General features: G+C 40.4%; 1 protein-coding gene across 1 annotated transcript in view; it reads right to left on the bottom strand.

The window, feature by feature from the left end:
• LOC138164800 (uncharacterized protein C1orf87-like) overlaps positions 1-21925 on the bottom strand; it is a 62403-nt gene that overhangs the window by 14524 nt on the left and 25954 nt on the right. Inside the window, exons 6-9 of the mRNA XM_069092741.1 lie at positions 21035-21179; positions 13893-13990; positions 8588-8658; positions 914-993 (exon numbers count right to left, since the gene is read on the bottom strand). Coding sequence (XP_068948842.1) covers positions 914-993; positions 8588-8658; positions 13893-13990; positions 21035-21179 — 394 coding nt within the window. The remainder of the gene's footprint in view (positions 1-913; positions 994-8587; positions 8659-13892; positions 13991-21034; positions 21180-21925) is intronic.

The raw sequence follows: 21925 nt of genomic DNA, 5'->3' as shown, positions 1-21925 counted from the left end.
TAGTAGTAGTAGTAGTAGTAGTAGTAGTAGTAGTAGTAGTAGTAGTAACTGTCTTTTGCCTTTTTGTATCCCTGGCACTTAGCACAGTGCCTAGCAGATAACAGGCACTTAATCAATGTTTATTGATCAATCTTGGTGGTGGTGGTGGTTATAGTAGTAGTTGTGGGTAGTAACAATAGTAGTGATGATGATGATGATATCATTTGTAAAGTACTTTAAGGTTTGAAAAATGCTTTGTACATACATTATTTCATTTGACCCATACAACAGCCCTATGAGGTAGAGGTTTCTTGGTTTGGATTTTAGAGCCCTTCCCAACCTACCTTTCCAGTCTTGCTATACCTATTTCCCTTTGTGCCCTGTACAATCCAGTCAGAATAACATTTTCCTTACATGTGATAATTCATTTCCTACCTTCATGCCTTTGTACTAGCTGTGCTCTATACCTTAAAGGCATGCTCTCCTAACCTTCACCATTTTGAATTCCTCTGCTTCCTTCAAAGCTCAGCTCAAGGGTCTCCTTCCATAGGAAGCTTCATCTCTTCAGTGGTTAGTTCCCTCCCCCAGCTTCAGTTTCCTGTCTTGTAAAATGGGGATAATGATTTTAACCCTCTATATTCCCAAAGGAATAGTAAACAATTTCAATTCAACTTAAAAGAAATTTATCAAGCACCTACTAGGTTCAAGTCACTATACTTGGCCCTGGGGGACCAGATTAAAAAAAAAAGCAGTCCCTGACCTCAGGGTGCTTCCATTTTATTGGGGGATGGTATAAAGATGGAATGAAATAATGGGTATTAAATTAGTTAGGCAATATAATGTGTCATTGAAATGTGGCATTACTGTTACTGTTATTTCTGAATGACTGTCTCACAAATCCCTGGCCCTGGTCCTAACCCCCTTAGAAACTTACAAGATTGTCACTTGGGCTTTGAGCCTCCTCTGAACCTTTAACAGCTGCAACAGTAGATGAAACTTCCTCCTTCTTTGTTCCTAATAATAAAATTAAAAAACAAACGAACAATAATTCACAATTTCAAGAGCATGTGAAGACGCAAACATGTTTCCTGGATTTGTAATTTCACTGGTATAGGGACCTCCTAGGGAAGGAACTACCACAGAGTCTTAGAAAGCTGCCTAAGGTACTGAGTGGTTAGGCCAATAGCTCAGGCACACAGTCAATATGTATGAAACCCAGTGCTCCAAACTCTCAGTAAGAAGAAAACCAAGATGATTTAATTTACCTGGTTGGAGTCACAAGGCAATAATGTATCATTATTATAAGGAAAAGAGCCTTGAATTGGGAAGGAGTAGGGCCCAGGGGTGACAGTCCTGGGTCTGCCATTGTCTTATCATGAGGTCTGAAGCAAACCATTATAATGACTTTCCTGAGCCTCAGTTTTTTCTCTTCTGCAAAATGGTCATGGAGGTAAGGGTTGGGGGAGAGATGAGTCTAATACTATTGATGTCACTGGGCTGTTGGAAGCATTCTTACAAGAGTTAAAAGTGATGAAAGTGTTTGAAACAACCCAGATCACAGAATCACAGGTCCAAAGTAGAAAGAGAGTTCAGAGGTCATCTAGCCCAACCCCTTCATTTTACAGAGAAGGAGACTGAGGCATACAGGTAATGAGTATCAGAGGTGATATTTGAACTCAGCTTCTCTGACTCCAGATCCCATACTTTTTCTATTGTATGACAAGTTCAGCTGGGAGGGAGATAAACAGGATCTGCAAAAGTCAGGAAAGACTTCCCTGAAGAAGGTAAGATTTTGCCTGAAAGCCCCCATCCACGGTACTGTGTTCTCTCATCTGTGGTCATACTGAACAAAGAAAAAACATTGACCAAGGACTTCCCATGTGCTACTTTCTGTGGTAAATGTTGGGGATATAAATAGAAAAGGAGCTTCATAAATAGAAATATTCCTTCTCCTATATAAATAGAAAAGTCACTCCAGGGACTGTGACACATGGACAGATAATAATATACTAGATAAAACCCAGGTTTTCAGAGCTGAGTTTCAATTTTTTTAGAGAAGTTTCTCTAGAACATACTTCTTACAGATGATACAAATGAGGAAACTGAGGACTGGAGAGGTAAAGTGATTTGCCCACAGTTTGGTAGTGACAGAGGTGGGATTCAAAGCCAGTGCCCTAGCCATTGTCCCTGTCCAACAATCAAACAATAATTAAATGGCAACTATGTGCCAACCACTATGCTAAGCAGTGGTAATGCAAAGAAAGTTAAAAACAGTTCCTGCCCTCAAAGAGCTTACTATCTAATGTAAGTTAACTACTGGAAATAATTTTAGAACATAATTTACTCCTCAGAAGACTGGTGCTTAAGGGACAGGTCTGTCTTCCACCTGTGTTACTTGTCACAGGTCAGTACCCCAGGCATCCTGCCCCCCCCCTCCGCCCCCCACCCCATGCACTTTTGCTCAGCAGCCTTGTTCTTATTCATGCTGTCCTAATGGTCTTCAATTTGTTATGTCTGTCAGGAAGGTCAAACCATAATTCATGCCAGCAAGACAGATTGCAGGCTATATTTTCAATGGAATATAAATGAATAATCATCATGAATGAAGGATGTTTATAGTTCAGCAGACAGCTGGTTTGTCTCCAACCAGATGGTGAGAGGTTCAAGTCCAGACTTGGAATCCCAAACATGCCTGGATGTTAGACTTTGGTCATGGCCAACTCCTACTTTGTCAACTGTGTGAATATCAAACTTTCTTCCCCCCCCCCCTTAGCCCTGCTATGGATCACTTTCTAAAGCTGGTTTGATGGCACCTTGTTTCAAAACTCTCATACCATCTCTTGTTACTGCTTGTGTGGTCAGGAGAAAAGTTGTAACCCCAAACAGCTGCTCCCAATAATTCATTATGCAAATAGATTACATCAGTTCTTTTCTTCTTTTTTGGATTGCTGAGGGGATCAAGTATGAGACCATCATTTAGAATTCTCAGGTCAGGTATAATATGTAAATAAATGCAGAAAAGTTACCATGCTTTTCAGAAAGCAGGAAAGACCCAGTTATGGGGGAAATGCCTTGCAGTAAATTTATCTAAAAAAGGTCTCATATCTAAGACATATAAGGAACTGCTTCAAATGTACAAGAATAAGAATCATTCCCCAATAGACGAATGATCTGAGGTCAAAGGATATAAACAAGCATTTCTCAAAGGAAGAAATGTAAGCTATCAATAACCACATAAAAATGCTTGAAAGAATAATTAAAGGAATACAAATTTAAAACAATTCTGAGGTTCTACCTCACATGCATCTGATTGGTAAAGATGACAAAAAAAAGAAAGAAAGATGAAAAATGTTGGAGAGTCTACAGAAAAACATATATTTGTGTAGTGTTATTGGATCTGGGCATTGGCCAGTCATTCTGGAAAGCAATTTGAAACTATGCCCCAAAGGTACAAAACCGGGCATACCCTTTGACCCAGTCATACCATTACAAGGCAGATATCCGAAAGAAATCAAAGAGGACAAATACATACATGCATATATACATACATACATACATGTGTGTATGTGTGTGTATAAGCTAGCATTTATATTAGCTCTTTAAGACTTGCAAAATAGTTACATTTATATACCACCTACTATGTCCCAGCCATGGTACTACATGCCTTTACAATAATCTCATTTGATCATCATGAAAACTCTGAGAGGCAAGGACTATTATTTTACAACTGAGGAAACTGAGGCAAACAGAAGTTAAGTGACTTCTCCATGGTTACACAGCTAGTAAGTATCTGTGGTAGGATTTGAACCTAGGTCTTCCTGACTACAGATCCAGTGCCAAGGCTTCCTGAGGACCAAAGAGCACTATTTCTATCCGAAACCCACTGAATTCCTAAGAAGGATAAAAACAACAATAAATAACAAATCTTCAGCATGAAGCCTTCCCTGATTCCTCCCCTGGATTGCTAGTGCCTTCGCTCCTAAACCCCATTGTACACTGTATAGTTTTTATTGACACCGTATAATTTTTTATGTCCTTGTCTATTTCATTATGACCTATGCTCCTTATTTCATTTTTTGAATTTATATCTTCATTGACAAGCACAGTGTTCAGCATAAAGTGGGTGCTAGCAAATACCTACTGATTGAGTGAATCATAACAGCAGCTGGAATTTAATAGAACTTGGATGTTCACTGAGAGAATTATTATTAATAATCAATAATTAGGGAAAATCCAGAGTTTTCCCCTTCTAAAATCCTGATTTTAAAAAGCAAAAAGTTCAGTCTCCAGAAGGACATTACTGATAATGAGATCTGATCCAACCCAACCCTATGAGGAATCTCTATTCTCAGGTGAATTTCACTCAATCAAGCTTGGGTAGAGACAGATTATTTTGTTTACATAGCTCAAGGCTGGGGAATCTGAGAATAAAAATAGTTTATCTGTCCAAGGGTGACTTGATGGCACTTCCAGCCCTTCATTTTAATATAGCTCACCTTCCACTGTGCTATCAATCACAATTAATTACCACTCCTTTTCCAAAAGAACATAGAAGCTCTGATCTTCTTCAATGATTGTCTTTTATCTAAGAGAGATGGCCAAATGGCCATCCTTGTTTTTTCAATAATGTGCTGAACTTATAAGTAAAATGATTAAATTACTCAGACACTACATCTCTCCAATCTTTTTAACTGTCACATCACAAGTAAGTTTTTCATACAATTATATCATTGGAAGAAATGCCTTATTCTCACCTCCACCTCCATGCCAACTTTTTTCTTCCCTAGGTCAAATCCCCACTTCCTTCAATTGATTCTTCTATGACATGGTCCCCCATCCTCTTGCTTTCCTGATCACCCTAATTCCTGGATACACTGAAATATGCAGGAAGCCAGACACAAGGCTTTATTTTTTTCACTTTATTTTATCTCTTACCCCATCCTAAACACATAGGTTATCCCAAAGGGTTCCAGGGGTCTGGTCAACCCAACCCAGATGTTAGAAAAAGTGTTGAACAAGTGGGTTCATGCAGAATTTATCAGCTTAAAAGGGAGGCTTACACACACAGATTTGGGGAGATCAGAGTTGAATCACCAGCAGCTAGGGGGAGCCATAGTACAAAGAGCACTAGACATGGAGTCATGAAGAACTGAGTTCAAATCCAGCCTCAGATACATAATAATTGTATGAGATTTTATATTTATCTATCTATCTATCTACATATATGTACACACATATATATGAAGTGCATTACAACCCGTAAAGTTCTGTATGAATGGTAATTATCATCATCATCATCATCATTAACAAAATGTGACACTGAGTGAATCATGGGATCACGAATAAGTGTGGTACAGAGGAGACAGTGATGGGCTTTGACTCAGGGAGGCTTGGGTTCAAGTCTTTCCTTAGATACTTATTAGTTGTAAAGCATCCCACTGCTCTGAACCTTCATCTCCTCCTCTGTAAAACGGGGATGGTTTAATAGCAGAAATGAGCTAAGGTCTGTAAAGCCCTGTTCAACTTTAGAGTACAACAACAATAAAATAATAATTAGTAATGATAACAACAATAATGACAATGATTATAATTATTACTGACTATTATTTTTAAGGAAGAGGATTCCCAATGCAGGTCAGCTGACTGAATTCAGTGTTCTTTCCACTAGATGTCAGCCGCTCTCTCTGTACAATGAGGGGGATAGGCCAGCTCAGGGGTTCTTATCATGGGGGGGGTGGCAACTGTGAACGTGTTTTTACTACTCTTTTGATAGCTATATTTCAACTCTTATTTTCCTTTGTAATTCTCTGTGCTTTACTCTCGGCATTTTAAAGCATCATTAGAAGAAGGGGTCCATAGACTTCACCAGACTGCCAGAGGGGTCCAGGACAAAAACAGGGCTTGGAGTCCCTGGGCTAATGCTTTTCAAAGCCCCTCCTAACCTCCACTGACTAAGATTTTGCGCCTCCACATGACCTTTGTTGGACATCACAGGTTTTTCTAGCTCCCTAAATTACAGAGTCCACATCTATGAATGCAACTGCCTGAAAAGCAGGCAGTAAGTGGGGGCTCTGAAGTGACAGACCCCACTCCCGTGAAGACTGTTTCTTTCTTTGTCTCCTCCTGCACTTGGGGCTGCTGGATAGCACCCTTTCAATAGACAGTGAGAAGTAGCCTGGCTCAGCTGACTTTCTTATACGCTGTGATAAAGTGATCACTGCGGCAGTGTGACTGCAATCATCAGAGAGGAGACTTTCTGGGAAATGAGCTCCTGAGCATTTCTGGGCAGAGCCAAATTGTCTTGTGTTGCCTGACTTGCTCCCTAAAGTATAATGCATGGAATTATGGAGAGCCTCAGAGACTAGTCCTAGGAGTCAATCAGTCAGTCAGCAAGCATTTATTAAGTACTTACAACATGCCACATACTCTGCTAAATGTTGGGAATATCAAAAAAGGTTAAAAATGGCCATTTCCACCCTCAGGGAGCTCATATGCTAAAGGGGGAGATGCCATGCAAATAATTATGCACATACAAGATGCAAACCAAGCAAATGGAAGGAAATCGCCAAGGGAAGAGATTAGCAACAAGCCATGGTGGGAAGACCAGGAAAAATCTCCGGGGCTTTGAAGGAAGCTAGGAGGTGGAGACAAGGGTGGAGGCCATTCTGGGCATGAAGGCAGCCCATGAGCACTGAGAGTGGTTTGAGAAGAACCAAGGAGCCCAGTGTCATGATAGAGTACATGGGGAGGCCAGGTTCTGAAGGGCTGAACAGAAGTTTTCCATAGGATCCTGGTGCTGCTAGTAGGCCACTAGGGTTTATTGAGCAGGGAAGGCAGATCTGCTAAGGAACATCACTTTGGCAGCTGAGAGGGTGATGGACTGGAGCTAGGAGAGACTGGAAACTGGGGCCCAACCTGCAGGCTATTGCAATAGTCCAGGGATGAGGTGATGAGGTTTCTTGCTGTGGTTTAATCACATCATAACCCCATTTGGGGTTTTCTTGGCCAACGTACTGGAGGTGTTTGCCATTTCCTTCTCCAGATTATCTTACAGATCAGGGAACTGAGGCAAACAGGGTTAAGTGGCTTGCCCAGGGTCAAATAGAATATCTGAGCCCAGATTTGAACTCAGGGAGATGAGTCTTCCTCACTCTAGGCTCAGGAATCTATGCACTATGGTGCCACCTGGCTGCTCTGTGGGGATGAGGTCAGAAGGCAATAGATAAGATGAGATCATACAGCAGTTGCTCTAGGCAGCATCATATAGTGGAAAGAGTAATGGATTTGAAGAAGACATGAGTTCAAATCCCACCTTTGGTTCCTTTTTACTTGGGTGACCTTGGGCAAGTCATTTTACTTTCTGGGGCCTTAGTTTTCTTTTCTGTAAAATGTATGGGAGAGTGTCGAGTCAGATGGCATCTGAGACCCCTTCTGATTCTAGATCTAGGTTCTGATCCAAGTGTTGCATCCTGTTCCCTTCCCTCTCTCCCTCCATCCTTTCTTTCTCTTTATCTGTGACCTCATTGGTTCTCATGGTTCCACTTCATGGTCCAGCTTGTTGGACATTTCAGGCTGTATGTCCCAGAAAAATCTTAGCTTCTGCACTTCTAAAGCAGAATTCATTGTCTCTCTTCCCTCCCTCCCATCTCCCCAGGAGACAATACCTGCACATAGCAGGTGATTAATAAATGCTTCTAACTCGACACATTGTAAGTACTTAAATTCATGTTGTGAGATTGATTACCATCTCCTTACTTACCTTGGATTTCAGCTAATATACATCATTCTACCCAATCTGATCTGCAGACATCTTTCTTTCTGGATCTTCCTCTTTCCCCCAAAAGAGCTAATGTTGGTGTGAACATTTCCTGCTAGGCTCAGCTCATTCTGTTTTTCCAAGTTCCTGACGTTATTGCTCCCAAACTATGTTACACTTGTACATTTATCCCCAGATACTTGCCCTTGCTCCTGCTTCTGCAAGGGGCTTTTGCAAACCTAAATTGGTTGGGAAATTCCTTGAGCTTGCATCTCATTAGACAACTCTTCCTTTTTCTCTTCCATGGAATTATTTCCCTGCATCTGTATTCAGAATTCCATTTCTAAGTGCTTTTCATTGCTCATGAGCTGACCTTCCCGAAAATATTTTGTCTATAGAATGATGCCTGTTCCTTCTCTCAACCCTTTGAAATCTACTCCTTTCAAATTCAGGATGTATGGCATGGCATGGTCAGCTTTTCACTCCTCTGTCATAAATTTAAGGATCCTATGGCTATAGATTTCAATCCGGATGCCATCTTGGAGGTCATTCATCCAACACCTTATTTTACAGAGGAAAACATTTAGACACAGGGAGAGATAAAAGACTTATCCAAAGTCACACTAGTAGAACTAGAAGAACCCAGGTCCTCTGCCTCCAAATTTCCCACATTTCCCATAATTTCTCTGTTAGCAGACAAGCCCTGCTGGCAGTCAGAATCAGATCCAGATTATCACAGGCTTTCTGATCACTTCATTTACCTTTTGAGTCATGATTAAACTGGGAGTTTTGGAGGAGTTGGCTTATCATGTCTTCCAGGTATGGTCTAGGCAATAAAACCAGGGCACTGACCTGTGAGTTTGGGTGAAGGAGAAGCCTTTTCTGAGGAAGCTTTGACCAAGAATTCCATCAATTTTTGCCATCTGTATGAGAAGAAAAACAGATATTGTATAATTGAACAGAAGGTTCTTTTTGTCCTGAAATAATGACCAATAAAATTACCAGAGGGAAAAATTTAAAACTGCGGAAAACAATCCAAATGAAAGAATTTTCTAGAGAAAAAAATCATTCATTCAATAAAACAATTATAAAGCACCATTATGTATTATTTTGGGAACATTTTAAGGTCTCTTTAAATTCGGTGATTCTTTTGTTTCTTCTGTTAAGGAAACTCTTTTTATCTACAAATATCCTTATCCAAAATGGAGATGGCTTAGTCTAGGAAGACATCCTCCCCAAAGCCATATCAGTTCTTTGTGATCCTTGCCTTGGTGTCTTAATATTCCCTAAGGAGCCTTTTCATCACCCCATCCAGGTTTTGTCCTGTACTCTTCCACCTCATACATTCCTACCTTTGTCAACTTGAAAACCAACACACTTTCTGTTTCTATTAAAGACTTGCTAATCTAAGCACCTTGTGTTTCCTCTGCCTTCAAAAATCATCCCACTTGCTCTTGGCATTAGAATCACAGGCATTCTCTACCCATCACATTCAGAATAAGAGGCCAGATGTGCCTGCAAAATCCTACTCGTGGCTGCCAGGCAACTGCACTCATTGCTTTGAAATGTTAAAGATGTCAGCACATTGGTTTTATTCTCAAATCTCTTCCTCTCTACCTCAAACTCTCTCACCTCATCCCCATATACTTTGACTTTCAGGTTGAGGTTGTAGCATTTATCTATAACCTTTATTTACTCCAAAGAAATTATCAGATGATACCATTGTTCCTTCATCCCCTTCTTCCTTTAACTCCTATTTACTGTAAAACCATCCTTCTTCCTTCCCAAGCAGTGGGATTCCATTGATATGTGTGTCTCCTCCACCACTTCTCCATGGCATGGGGCAGTAGCTCTCTGCACCTTAGTAGAAAGTTTCTTGGGTTTCTGTGGCTTAAAACATTCATAGGTCACATCACCGATGGTCACATAGTTCAACACCCTCATGTCGAAGATAAGAAAACCGAATGCCAGGGAAATGAAGTTGTAAATGAAATAGCAGAGCTGAGTTTCAAACTCAGTTTTTATGACTCTGAGTTCAGCTCTTGCTCTCCTGTATCTCATTCATCATATGTGGTCAGCTTCCTGGATATTAGGCTCCCTGAACTTAGTTCAATTGGTCTTCTGCCAACAGCATTGTATAGATCTGTATTTAAAGTGTTTTCAAATTGGAAAGAAATAGGAGAAATGTTCTCAATAGGCATTATCTTTTAAAAACAGAAGGCCCTCTCAACCAAGACTGGCCAAAAAAATAAAATGGGGAGGAGACAAATATGGAAACAGTCAATGTTGAGGGACTAGTGAAAAAAAAAGGCACAATGATATACTATTAATGAATCTACTAACTGGCCCAAGCATTCTACAAAGCAATTTTTAATTGGGCAAAGAGTGTAGCTCAGATATCTATACTTTTTGATTCAGAGATGCCAGTGTTAGGCATATATTCCAAAGTAGGGGAAAGACAAAAAGACATTTCATAAATACACTAAAATATTCATACTAGTCTTATTTTTGGTTTTAAAGAAATGGAAATAAGGAAGGTGACTATTGTTTAAGGAATAGATAAATCATGGGGTTGAGTAAGAAAGACTCATCATCTTGAGTTCAAATCTGGCCTCAGACACTTACTAGCTGTTTGACCCTGGACAAATCACTGTTGCCTGTTTCCCTCAGTTTCCTCATCTATAAAATGAGCTGGAGAAGGAAATGACAAACTACTCCAGTATCTCTGCCGAGAACATCCCAAATGGAGTTATGAAGAGTCAGGCATGACTGAAACAACTCAACAACAATAAAACCATGGTCCATTCATATGTAGTGCAACATGGTGCTACAAGCAACTATGAATAGTAATAATAATGATAGGGAGCATATACATAGCACTGAAAGAATTGCAAGGTGCTTTAAACTATTGTCTTGTTCTATTCTCCCAACAAATAGGGGGATAAGTGTTATTAATAATTATCAATAAATTATTAATGACAATAGCACCAAATGTGATAAATACAAGGAAGGATGGGAAGACTTATGTGACCTGATGCAAAACAAAATAAGCAAAACCAGGAAGAACAAATGTATGCATAATGATTGAAATAATATAAATGGAGAGAGAAAAAAATACTACCAAAAAAAAACTTAAACCAAGTGGAATTATAATGACCTAGGTTGGTCACAAAGAAGAAATGAGAAAAAGATATATTCTTCCTCTTATTGCAGATATGGAAACTATGTTGTAATGTGGTATATATTGTAAGTTTTAGTTGATATGCTAATTAGCTTTGCTGAACGACAATTTTCTTCTCTCTTTTTTGTTTTTGTTACAAGGGAGAAAGATATATTTGAAAATTAAGGTGATATAACAACTAAAGATAATTTAAAATAACTATTACTGACTCTTTTATTTTATCATTTATATTATTTATCTGTTATTTTAAAGAACAGCTCAGGATCATATTTTTATAATGAAGTACCAAAGGAAGACCTTAGTGGAAATTTTACAGCAGACAAATAGAAATCTAATTTTTACTCCAATCAGCCCAAGCTGAGCGCTGCTTACAGAAGGGCAATTCTGAGGGGGAGATCTGCTAAATCCAACCACTCTGCCTCTTGTGAATTCTCCCACTGTGACAGCCACTCACTCAATTCTCTCCTCATTTGTGAGTAAGGGAAGAACAAAAGAAGTCATTGTTAAAATCCTGCAGTAACAGGGGAAGAGGATACAGCTTCTTTCACCAGCTCTCCCAGGGCGACAGTTTCAGAGGGGAGGGGAGGAGCTCCTTCTCTTTGGTGAGATGGGGGCTAATCCCACATCACCCTAATCCTTCCTGATGTCTTATTGATTTTAAGGATATTTAATCAGGAAGTGGCTCCAAGCTGGAATCCTGCTAATTACCCAGCAGCCGCTTTCCAAACAGGCACCCGATTGGACAGAGGATTAATGGAAAATATGCCCTAAAATAGGGATTCATGCATCTCACTCCTGACATGTGTGTCTATATTGTGTTTTTAATCTCTTAAAGACATAAGTCTGAATATAAAGCCCTTGACAAAATGGGTTTATGTCAATAGATGAGGCTTTAGCTAGTGGCTGGATATGGGTGGAAGAGATTTATCTCATAGGGGAGTAATTCCCTCCTGAAGGTCACTGTCATGATGTCCTTGACTATCCTAGAGGACAGAGAAATCTAGAGTTCTAGGCCCTCCCCAGCTCTTCGGATTAAAATAAAAAAAAAATGGGGAGAAGGATACAGTCACTGAAATAATACAGAAGAAGTCTATCTCCCTTATTACTTTCTGAGTTTCTACCTTTCATCCGAGGACTAACTCTTCTCCTCCACTCTCTCTCTTCCATCAAAGGCTTATTCTGAATGACCAACCCACACTATTTTTCAGGGGTGGGGGATTAGGTATACTAACCTATTCTATCACCTAACTCTCCCTCCCTCCACCTGCAAAATTGATGGAGACACATCAAAAGAAGGGAGGGGAGGCAGATGAAAGAGATGAGCCCAAACCACCTTGATTTCAAAGGGATATTAGATTCAGGTGTGAGGTTAATGCCTGCCTGATTCTCAGGACTGCTCTGCTCTCCTAAGAAACAGAGGAAGGGTGGAAACAGCTCACATAACACAGTGATCTCGCTCTTAGCAACTTTAAAGTGAGTAGAGGGTAAAATAATAAGAAAAGGCATGGTAATCTCACACCCTGCTTCCCCATTAGGTAGTGATTCTTAGAGGTAGTTTGTGAATTCTCTTTTTCACCTTCTACCAACCTCCTCACTCTCATCTCTTTGTTTTTAAGATTATGGAATCACCCTAGATACCCAGGGACTAAGTCAGATTCCTTTGATTTTCACCATACTTGGGCTTAATCTAATCTGATGCAATTTAATAGGGATGGAATGTAAAATCACATACATGGGTTAAAAAAAATCAGCATCACAAATATAGAATGAGAGAAGCATGGCTCAATTACAGGATCTGGTTTTCTTTTAAAAAAAAAAAAGAAAGATGGAAGGAATAAATGAAAAGTATTTATTAATCACTTATTATATGCCAAGCAGAGTGCTTGGTAATGCACTGGTAATGCAAATATAAAAGGTAGACAATCATTTCAAAGAGCTAACATTCCAGTAGGGGCAGAAAACACAGAGAGATCTGGAGATCCCAGTGGACACCAAGTTCAATGAGAATCAACAATGCAATGTGGCACTTGGCATTTATTAAGCAGCTACTATGTATCAAGCACGGTGTTGAGTACCTTGGATGCAAAGAAATGTTGAGGACTAGGGAGATGGCCGCACCACTGTCCTCTCCCTTAGTCATACCGCAGCTAGCCTACTGTGTGCTCCTAAGGGGAGGGGCTGTTTCATTTTAGTGTTTGTTTCTCTTGACTACATTTTAGGAAGGATATTAATAAGATGTAGACAGTCCGGAGGAGGATGACCCTTATCATGAAGGGTCTCAACTTTCCGCCACCTGAGGATCAATTGTAAGGGGGAGATGCTCAGCCTGGAGAGAATTGTGGGGAATAAGGGAGGTGTATTCAAGGATCTGAAGATCTCTGGTATGAAAGAGAGATGGCCTTGCCTGCTTGGCTCAGAGTGTCAAACAAGAAACAATAGAGAAAGGGTGCAAAAGGGAAAACTTACATCAAGGATAGAGAAGGGGGTCTGGGGTCAGAAAGACCTGAGTTCAAATATGGCCCCAGAAACTAGCTGTGTGTCCCTGGGCAAGTCACTTAACCTTTGTCTCAGTTTCCTCATCAGTAAAAATGGGATAGTAACAGCACCTACCTCCCAGGGTATTGAAAGGATCAAATGAGATAAAAATTATAAAGAGTTTCACAAACCCTAATGCTCACTAAAAATGCCACTTATAAGTGTTTCCTGCTAGGTGAGGTCTTTCCTGATTCTTCACCCCAACCTCCCAGGTAGTTTCCCCACTCAATATCACTGGGAATTTTCTATTTATTTGTCACACATGGTTTCTTTTCCATAGAATGTAAACTCTCTTAGGGCAGAGCAATTTCTTTTCTTTCCTTCTGTATCCCTAACAGCTAGCATAATGCCTCAGTCATAGAAGGCACTCATTTAATGCTTATTCCAATAATTAATATGTGGGCTGTAGCTACAGTCTGTTTGGATTGAAAATCAACTTACTTGATTTCATCTTGTACATTCAAATCCTGGTGGCTACGCAAAGCCCCCATCAGTGATGGGGATAGAGTGAGTCCATGTTGCTCACAAATAGCCTGGATCTGAAAAACAAAGTATTTTAAGTTTGGGCAGGATGAACACAATCCCTTCTATTCTCCCATCCCTTCCACCACTAGCCCATAATTACCAAGGCAAGGAGATGTTCCAGGGGCAGCTACTATCTCCTCCCTAAGCAAGGTCCCTGTGATTTCTCCTCCAAGGCATTAGGGCACCATTTACCATAAAGGGCCCAGGAAAGAATGGGTAACTGGAACTCAAAGTCTTTGATTAAGGTGTTTGCATTTATAAAGTCACCATCACATCACCACACTGACTGTGGTGAGTGGAAACCATAGACTTGAGGTTCTTGGACATAGAGAAAGTGAACTACGGATATTTACTTGACTGAATTTCAAAGATTTTGCAACACATGGTGGTCAATTACCTATAGAGACAAACCCAACCCATTATGCTAATTCATTCACTCATATATATTCATTCATTGACTAACCACTCATTGAATGCCTGCTCTATGCCATGTATTTTGTTAGATGCTGTTTCTTTGAAGAGAAATATGAAGTAGCCTGCACTCTCAAGAAGCTTCCAATGTAATAGAGGAGATAGAAAATACATGAATTGTTAGGATGATGGGTTGTGTCAAGGCAGAAGAAAGGCACCCTGCACCTTCCACTTTGTGGCAAATGTGACTCTCTCTCTAAAATGCCTTCCATTTCCATCAAAAATAAGCAGCCACTTTCATGCCACTTCATCTTTGCATTTGTTTTTGCTCTTTCCTAAGACCTAGGTGATGCTAGCCCTAAAGCAAAACAAAAGTGCCTCACTGGTCCCTTTGATATGACTAGTGAGCTTCTGCCTTTCCCCAGCATCAACTTATACTGTTTCTCATTTCTCTCTGTCTCTGTGTCTATCTCTGTCTCTCTCTCAGAAGTTGCAGGACTTTTAGTGACCCTTGACTGAGAGAAGAAAGGTATCTATCACCTGATTTCTCCCTGCCTCAGCCTATAATAGAAATAAAGCTTCTCTGCCTTATTTATCTCCCAAATTATACACCATGATCATTTTTTTATGACAAAGAAGATCATGTTAAGTGCAGAGGAGGGGTCTGGGCAAAATGGCAGAAGATATCTAAGGAAGAGATTCATTTTTGGATCTTCCTACAAAACCATTTATAAGGCACAGAGGGGATACTATATGTGTTGGGAGGTGGTGTTTCCCTTCACATAAAATTTTTTGATATTTAAGAGGCACCATATTTTAATGGGAATAATGCAGGACCTAGAATTCAGGTCCTGGGATATGTTTACATCATAGCCTTGTCACTTACAAATGTTCTGACTAGAGGCACTTATCAGAACTTCACTTTCTTTGTCTGTAAAATGTGTATTTGTAACACCTGTTTCAATAGGTGATTGTGAGAAAAAGTCTCCATAAGCATTGTTTGCTCTACCTGTAAGATTTTTTTTTTGAGAGGGAGAATGGTGATTCCAACTTGTGATTTCTTTAGTGTAGGGAATTCCCAATGTGGAAAATCGTCTATAATTTAAATTATTAAAGAGTTGCTTAGGGAGCATAAGTGGCTTATCTGTGGTTACATAGCCAAGGATGGGTTCTGAAGCCGGGTCTTCCTGCCTTGAAGTCTGGCCCTCTGTCCACTATGGGACACTATAGTTCTCTAACACTTATTTTATTCTAAAGTAAGAAAGTAATTGGTTGAGTCACTGGTAGAAGTAGTACTAACATCAATGAGATTTAAGATCCCAAATTGTTTACATGTATTGAAGTGATGAGGACCCTGAGTCACCTAGAAAAAGTATTTCTTCATATTTTTAATGGCCTTGAGAATAAAATATAGATGGCCATGTTTGGCTTTTAGAGTCTTTCCCAATCTGTTTGCTAAGGTAGGAGGGATGTGAGAAAGACTTTAATCAAAAAGAGATAAAATAACACTTGAGTACTTGCAGAGATAAACTTTAGGTATCTGAAAGTTTAAATTTGTGACATATATCACTTCCTGATGATGTCTGATGGTAGGGATGAGGAGGAGGAAGAGGAAGAGGAAGAGGGGAGGATAACCAAATCCCTTGTTTCCCTCTAGCACTTCCTAATTTATGTATAAATGAGGTCTAGTTCACACTTTGATTTCTTCAGATAATTCCCCAATATCCAAAACCTCTGGGAGTCTGGACTGAGTGGACCCAAAATTTGGACTGTACAGAATGCATCCGTCTAGTTCAGCTCAAGCTTTTCTTGACCTTGCATCCAAAAATAAGGGAAGTCCTGGGTGCTTAGCACAATATTTCAGGACGTGGATTTATTATAATTCTTAGGGAACCAAATGCCAATCATTTTCCTCCCCTCGGGTAATAAACATAGCTTGAATGAGTTCCAAGGCACTAAAGAGATTCCAGACAACTCACCAATGGTAGGCCAACGTCAAAGAAAGACTGACAGGGTACCCCATGGAGTCAGAACCCAAAGCTGGAACTTTCATCATCCACACAGAAGCCAAATTGACATTCCAAAAACACTGGTTTGTCTATGTCACTCCCTTGCTCAAGGACTTTCAAGGGTTCCCAGTTACCTTTAGGATAAACTACAAACTCCTAGCACATAGGGACTTAATAAATGTTTATTAATTGATTGTTTGGCTCCAATCTGTCTTTCTAGGCTGACTTCACATTACTCTTCTTCATGGAGATCAGAATTCATTTAAATTGAACAAAATTGAATTTAATTTTATTTAAAAGGGCAAACTGTTAGAACTGAAGGTGGTATTAGCAGGTGAAAGACATCAGGAAGCTAGATGGTCCAGTGGATAGAGCATCAGCCTTTGAGTCAGGAAGCCTTTGGTTAAAATCCAGCTTCAGACACTTACTCTCTGGACTACTAGCAAGTCATTTAACCTCTGTTTACCTTGATTTCCTGGTCTCTGAAATCTGGCTAATAATAGCAACCTACCTCTTGGGGTTTCTGTAAGCACCAAATGAGAGAAGACATGTAAAGTGCTTTGCAAAACTCAAAGTGCTATGTAAATATTGCTGTTGTTAGATACCCCATGGAAACTTCACAGGGCCTTACCCCCCACTTCTCAATATGGCTGCTGCCTATCGTAATTTTATTTTATTTTTTTGTGGGAGTCAGTGGTTCTCCCAGATCCTGCAGGGAGTGGAGGAGGGAGTGAACCTGGATCCTTTATGAGCTTTCTCCATTTCAAAGTCTACTTATGGGCATCACAGACAAGTACTAGAATACTAGAACCTTTGTCAAATCACAGTATTCAGTTTGCAAACAAGACTAATTAATTCTTCCTAGCTCCATACAGACCCTTATATGCAAGTGGGGAATGCAGGATTTCTTTCACAGCTCCTTCACAATCCCCTGCAAGCCACATGGGTCATCGAGGCAAGTGCCCACAAGCAATTTTCCTGCTCTGGACATAATTTCTGCAACTGGAGACATGCCTAGGGACAGCCTGGGGAAAAAACGGTGATGTTTGTTGTTACCATCCCTCCATCTATGCCCCTGTCTGGGGATACCCGACCCCCTTCCCCAACCTTAATCAGAGACTGGGCACCATTTCCAGCTGGAAGGGCACCCCAGCCTTGCATATAGAATTACTCCCCCACCTTCACTTCCCATATGCATACACATATACACACACACTAGAAATAACCTTTTACCCAGTGGTTGGGAATCACCTATTTCTCCTGTCAGTCAACAAACATTTAATAGGTAGTATTTATGGAGACTTTTAGTTTGCAAAGCACTTTACATATAATCTTATGGGATCTCCACAACATCCTTGTGTATTGTTATTCCTGTTTTACTGATGAGGAAACTGAGGCAGGCAGAAGTTAAGTGACTTGCCCAGGATCACACACCTACTAAATGAGGCAGGACTCAAACTCAGATCTTTGTGATGCCAAGGCCATCATTCTATCCGCAAGGTCCTCTATTTGCTCATGTGCCAGGCATTGTGCCATGCTCAGAGAATGCAAATGAGGCCAATGGTTTGCAGAGGGTGCTATCTCATTGGATCCTCATCAAAGAAGGTATTATAATCACCCCCATTTTACCAATGAGGAAACTCAGGCTCACAGAGGTTAAGTCACTAGCCCACAGCCCCACAACGAGTAAGTATCCAAGGGAGGAGTTCAACGCAAGGCTTCCTGACTCTGTGTTGGGCCTCTTTTATACTAAGCTGCCTCATGACTAGGTCCTGATGTGAAGGAAAACACATTTTAATAGAGGAGACGATGAGTAAATACCTAAGGACATAGAAAGTACGTAGACAAAGGTCGTCTGAAAGGGGAATGATTCTGCATGTGGCAACAGAGGTTCACAGACCAAAGCCTAGAAGAGACCTCAGAGCTTCCGGGCTACCATTGTCATCAATCAGTCAGTCAATCAACAAACATTTATTAAGCATTTACTATGTACAGACATTATACCAAGCATGAAGACAAAAATGAAACAGTTCCTGTCCTCATAGAGTTTACATTAAAATAGGTAAGAAAACATGTAATGAATAGGAATATGAGAAATATAGAAAGTAGATATAAGGTAAACTTAGTAGGGAAGGCACTAAAAGCAGAGGGAAACTGAGGACTAGAGATGATAAGGAAGTCACTCAAAGTCACACAGGTAATAAGTGAACATGAACCCATGCTATTCAACTCCAGACCAAGCATTCCCTAATTCGCTAATTCCACTGTCCCACTCTGCTTCCCATGAAAACTGACCTCCTGGAGGCTAGATCCTGCCCACCTAGACCCTTCTTACCTTAGTGGTCTTGCCTGGACTTGGCTGAATGTTTTATAAACCTACTTGATTGGCACAGTCCATTTTTTTTTTCTATGAAACTCAACCTCCACTTCATGGTATGGTCTGAACCACTCTCCATGATGACCAGACCAACCATGTGCCTGGCATAGTGGAGCCATCACTTAATGAAGGATTGTGGACTTGACTTTCAAGCTCAATCCCTTCAGTCAGAATTTAAGAACCACAGAATCTGTAAGTTGGAAGGGACACCAGTGTCCATTGAGTCTAATCTTTGGCTAACTGAGAATCGACACTATGACATGCTCCACAAGTGGACATCCAGTTTCTTGTTAACAGACTCTAGAGAAGGGATCCCATTATGCTTGGAACCAGCAGCCAGCCCAGTCCAGCTTGGGACAGCTGACAAATTAGGTGATTCTCACTGACATACAAACTAAGTATTCCTTCTTGCAGCTCCAACCCACTGTTCCTAATTCTGCCCTCTGGGGCCAAAGAGAACACCTGATAACTCATTAAATATTTGAACACAGGTATGAGAACTCCTTCCTCTCAAGTCTTTTCTCCTATAAGCTAAAAATCAAAAAAGCCCCAAACAAACAAAATACATATACCTCTGTAAGTCGCTTCCCCTGGGAAATGAGATCCTTCCAGTTCCCCTCACCATTGGTCGGTCATCTTTTTTCTTCTAGGCCATTCCTTTCACACAGGGACAAACAGGATTTTCCATATCCTTCTCTACTTCCCCTTTTGGCTTTAATTTCAAATAATCACAGGAGTTTTGTCATCATGGCTAGAACACTGAACTTGCAGTTGAGAAGACCCACCTCAAACCCTTACTAGCTGTGGGACCCTCAGCAAGTTACTGAAACCCTCTGATTCTCTGTGTCCTCATCTATAAAATGGGGATAATTAAAGCCCTATGCAATGGTCATTGTGAGAAGAGATGGAAAAATGTATGCAAAGTGATTCACAAACTCTGAAACACTCTATGAAAATGAGTTATTGTCATCAACATAATTATGGTTATTGTTATTGCTGTGATGCCTGCAGTTTCATAGAATGTACATTGACCATGGATTCAAAGCCTCTTCAAAGCCACACTCTTCCATCTGCCTACTGGGTGGCTTTAGGGGAGTCATTAAACTTTCTCCAATCTCAGTTTCCTCATCTGTAGCATAAAGGGGTTACATTAGTTGATCCTCACAATTCTGCCAAGTTATGTTCGAACATTCTGTGTTCTAAGGTTCCAGCTGGCTCCTACATTCTATGTTCTGAGTTCTTCTCCACTTCTTATGTGCTGAGGTTCCTCACAGTTCTAAGGTCTATCCAAGAGCTAATATCCTTAACTCCAAGATCTTCTGCAATGGTGATTGTCAATATTCTAAGGTCTCTTTCTGCTGTGAAATTGTGTTCTAAGTTCCTTTGAACCTTGGCATTCTGTGTCTATATTCTAACATTCTATATCCTGGGATACCTTTTAGTTCTGCCTACATTCTAAGGTTCCCTCCAGGTCTAACATTCATTTCATGTTCTAAGGACCAATTCTCTCCCAGCTCAGACATACTCTATTTGGTGGTTTTTCCCAGCTCTAAGACCCCACGTTCTGTGGCCCCCTTTAGCTCCAAAACCCTGAACTTTTGTTTTTTTCATTTTTTAACATCTAGTCTGAGTGAATGCCAGGAGAGTATCACACATGATTCCAATGGCAGCTAGCTAAGAGTTCTGGAAGCTGGGATTCAGCCCCTCAACAAAAGGTTTTGTTTTTTACTATGAAGTGTTGTTTGGATAGCATTAAACTTCCCATTGTTACATGGATCACAGACTCCCACCTATGGCATTTCTGGACCAGTTCTAATACTTTAACGATCCTTTCTATTTTGCCATTCCCCAAACTCTGAGATAGTAATAATCACTAATTATGGTGCCAGGCTCTGTGCTAAGTGTTTTACAATTATTGTGTCATTTGATCCTCCCAACAATCCTGGAAGGTAGGTACTATTATTATCCCCATTTAATAGATGAGGAAACTGAGGCAGATAGCAGTTAAGTGTCTTGTCCAGGGTCACACAGCTAAGAAACATCTGAGACTGAATTCAAACTCAGGTCTTCCTGACTCCAGGCTCAGCACTCTGTCCACTGTACCACCTAGCTGCCTAGAGAAAACAAAGAATTCTATTTATACCATACAATCCACAAAAAGGAACCAGAAGAGAAAATTACTTCTAGAATCTCTCTACCACCTGTTGACTCATAAAGACATATGGAAATAAATCTATACATCTAAATGTGACATGGTTTACCTTGGAGGGTGGCAGGTGGCCAGAGAAGGGTTGGTCTTCTTTATGAAAACTCAGGTGAAGCTTTTCAATGTTTAGTTTGTCCTTGGATTGCTTCAGGGCACTCCTAAGAAGGCCAGTTAAGTTATCACTGGCTTCAGAAGATGAGCTGTGGAATTGAGACACAATAGAGTGGTTATGAGTAAAAGGCAGAAAGATGTGATAAGAGTTCTGAACATGGCATCGGGATGCTTGGGTTTGGTTTGGGTCCCATCTCTGTCCCTCAATGGAAAGTCACTTTCCTCTCTGAGTCTGTTTCCTCATCTGCGAAATGAGGATAGTACTGTGTATGTGACTTATGTCAAAGGGTCATGATCAGTGAACCCACACTCTGCCACCTGATGTGGCATAGAAATATCTGAAATTTCACAAGTGCTGTGAGATTAAGGATATTTTGGATGGAAAAAGGTCTTGAATTCAAGAAAATCTGGGTTCATTTGTCAGGTAAGAGGAGGATGGGAGCTAAATCAAGATGGTGGCTACATGATATGGAGATGGGATTGACAGGATCTGACAGCTGATTGGATATTAGTCTGAGAAAAAAAAGTCACAACAGAGGATCCAAGGTGATGAACTTGGATCTCCTCAACAGAAATGGGGATGTTAGGAGGATGAGCATGAGCTCAGTGTCCAGTCTGGGACTTGTTGGGTTTGAGATGCTTCTGGGATGTCCAGCAGGCAGTTGATGCAAGAATGGTGTGTTGTAGATAGATAATAGGGTAGGACATATAGATTTAGGGATAACATGCACAGCCATTATGCTTGAACCAAGGGGAGCAAATGAAATTACCAAGCAAGAGAAGGGATAGATAGATAGATAGATAGATAGATAGATAGATAGATAGATAGATAGAT

Source organism: Petaurus breviceps, unplaced genomic scaffold (assembly GCF_028583685.1).
Source record: "Petaurus breviceps papuanus isolate PSGF00001 unplaced genomic scaffold, PetGlider_PUasm1.0 207, whole genome shotgun sequence".
NCBI lineage: Eukaryota > Metazoa > Chordata > Mammalia > Diprotodontia > Petauridae > Petaurus > Petaurus breviceps.
Note: the sequence above shows the minus strand (reverse complement) of the source record. Positions and strands in the feature narration are given on the sequence as shown.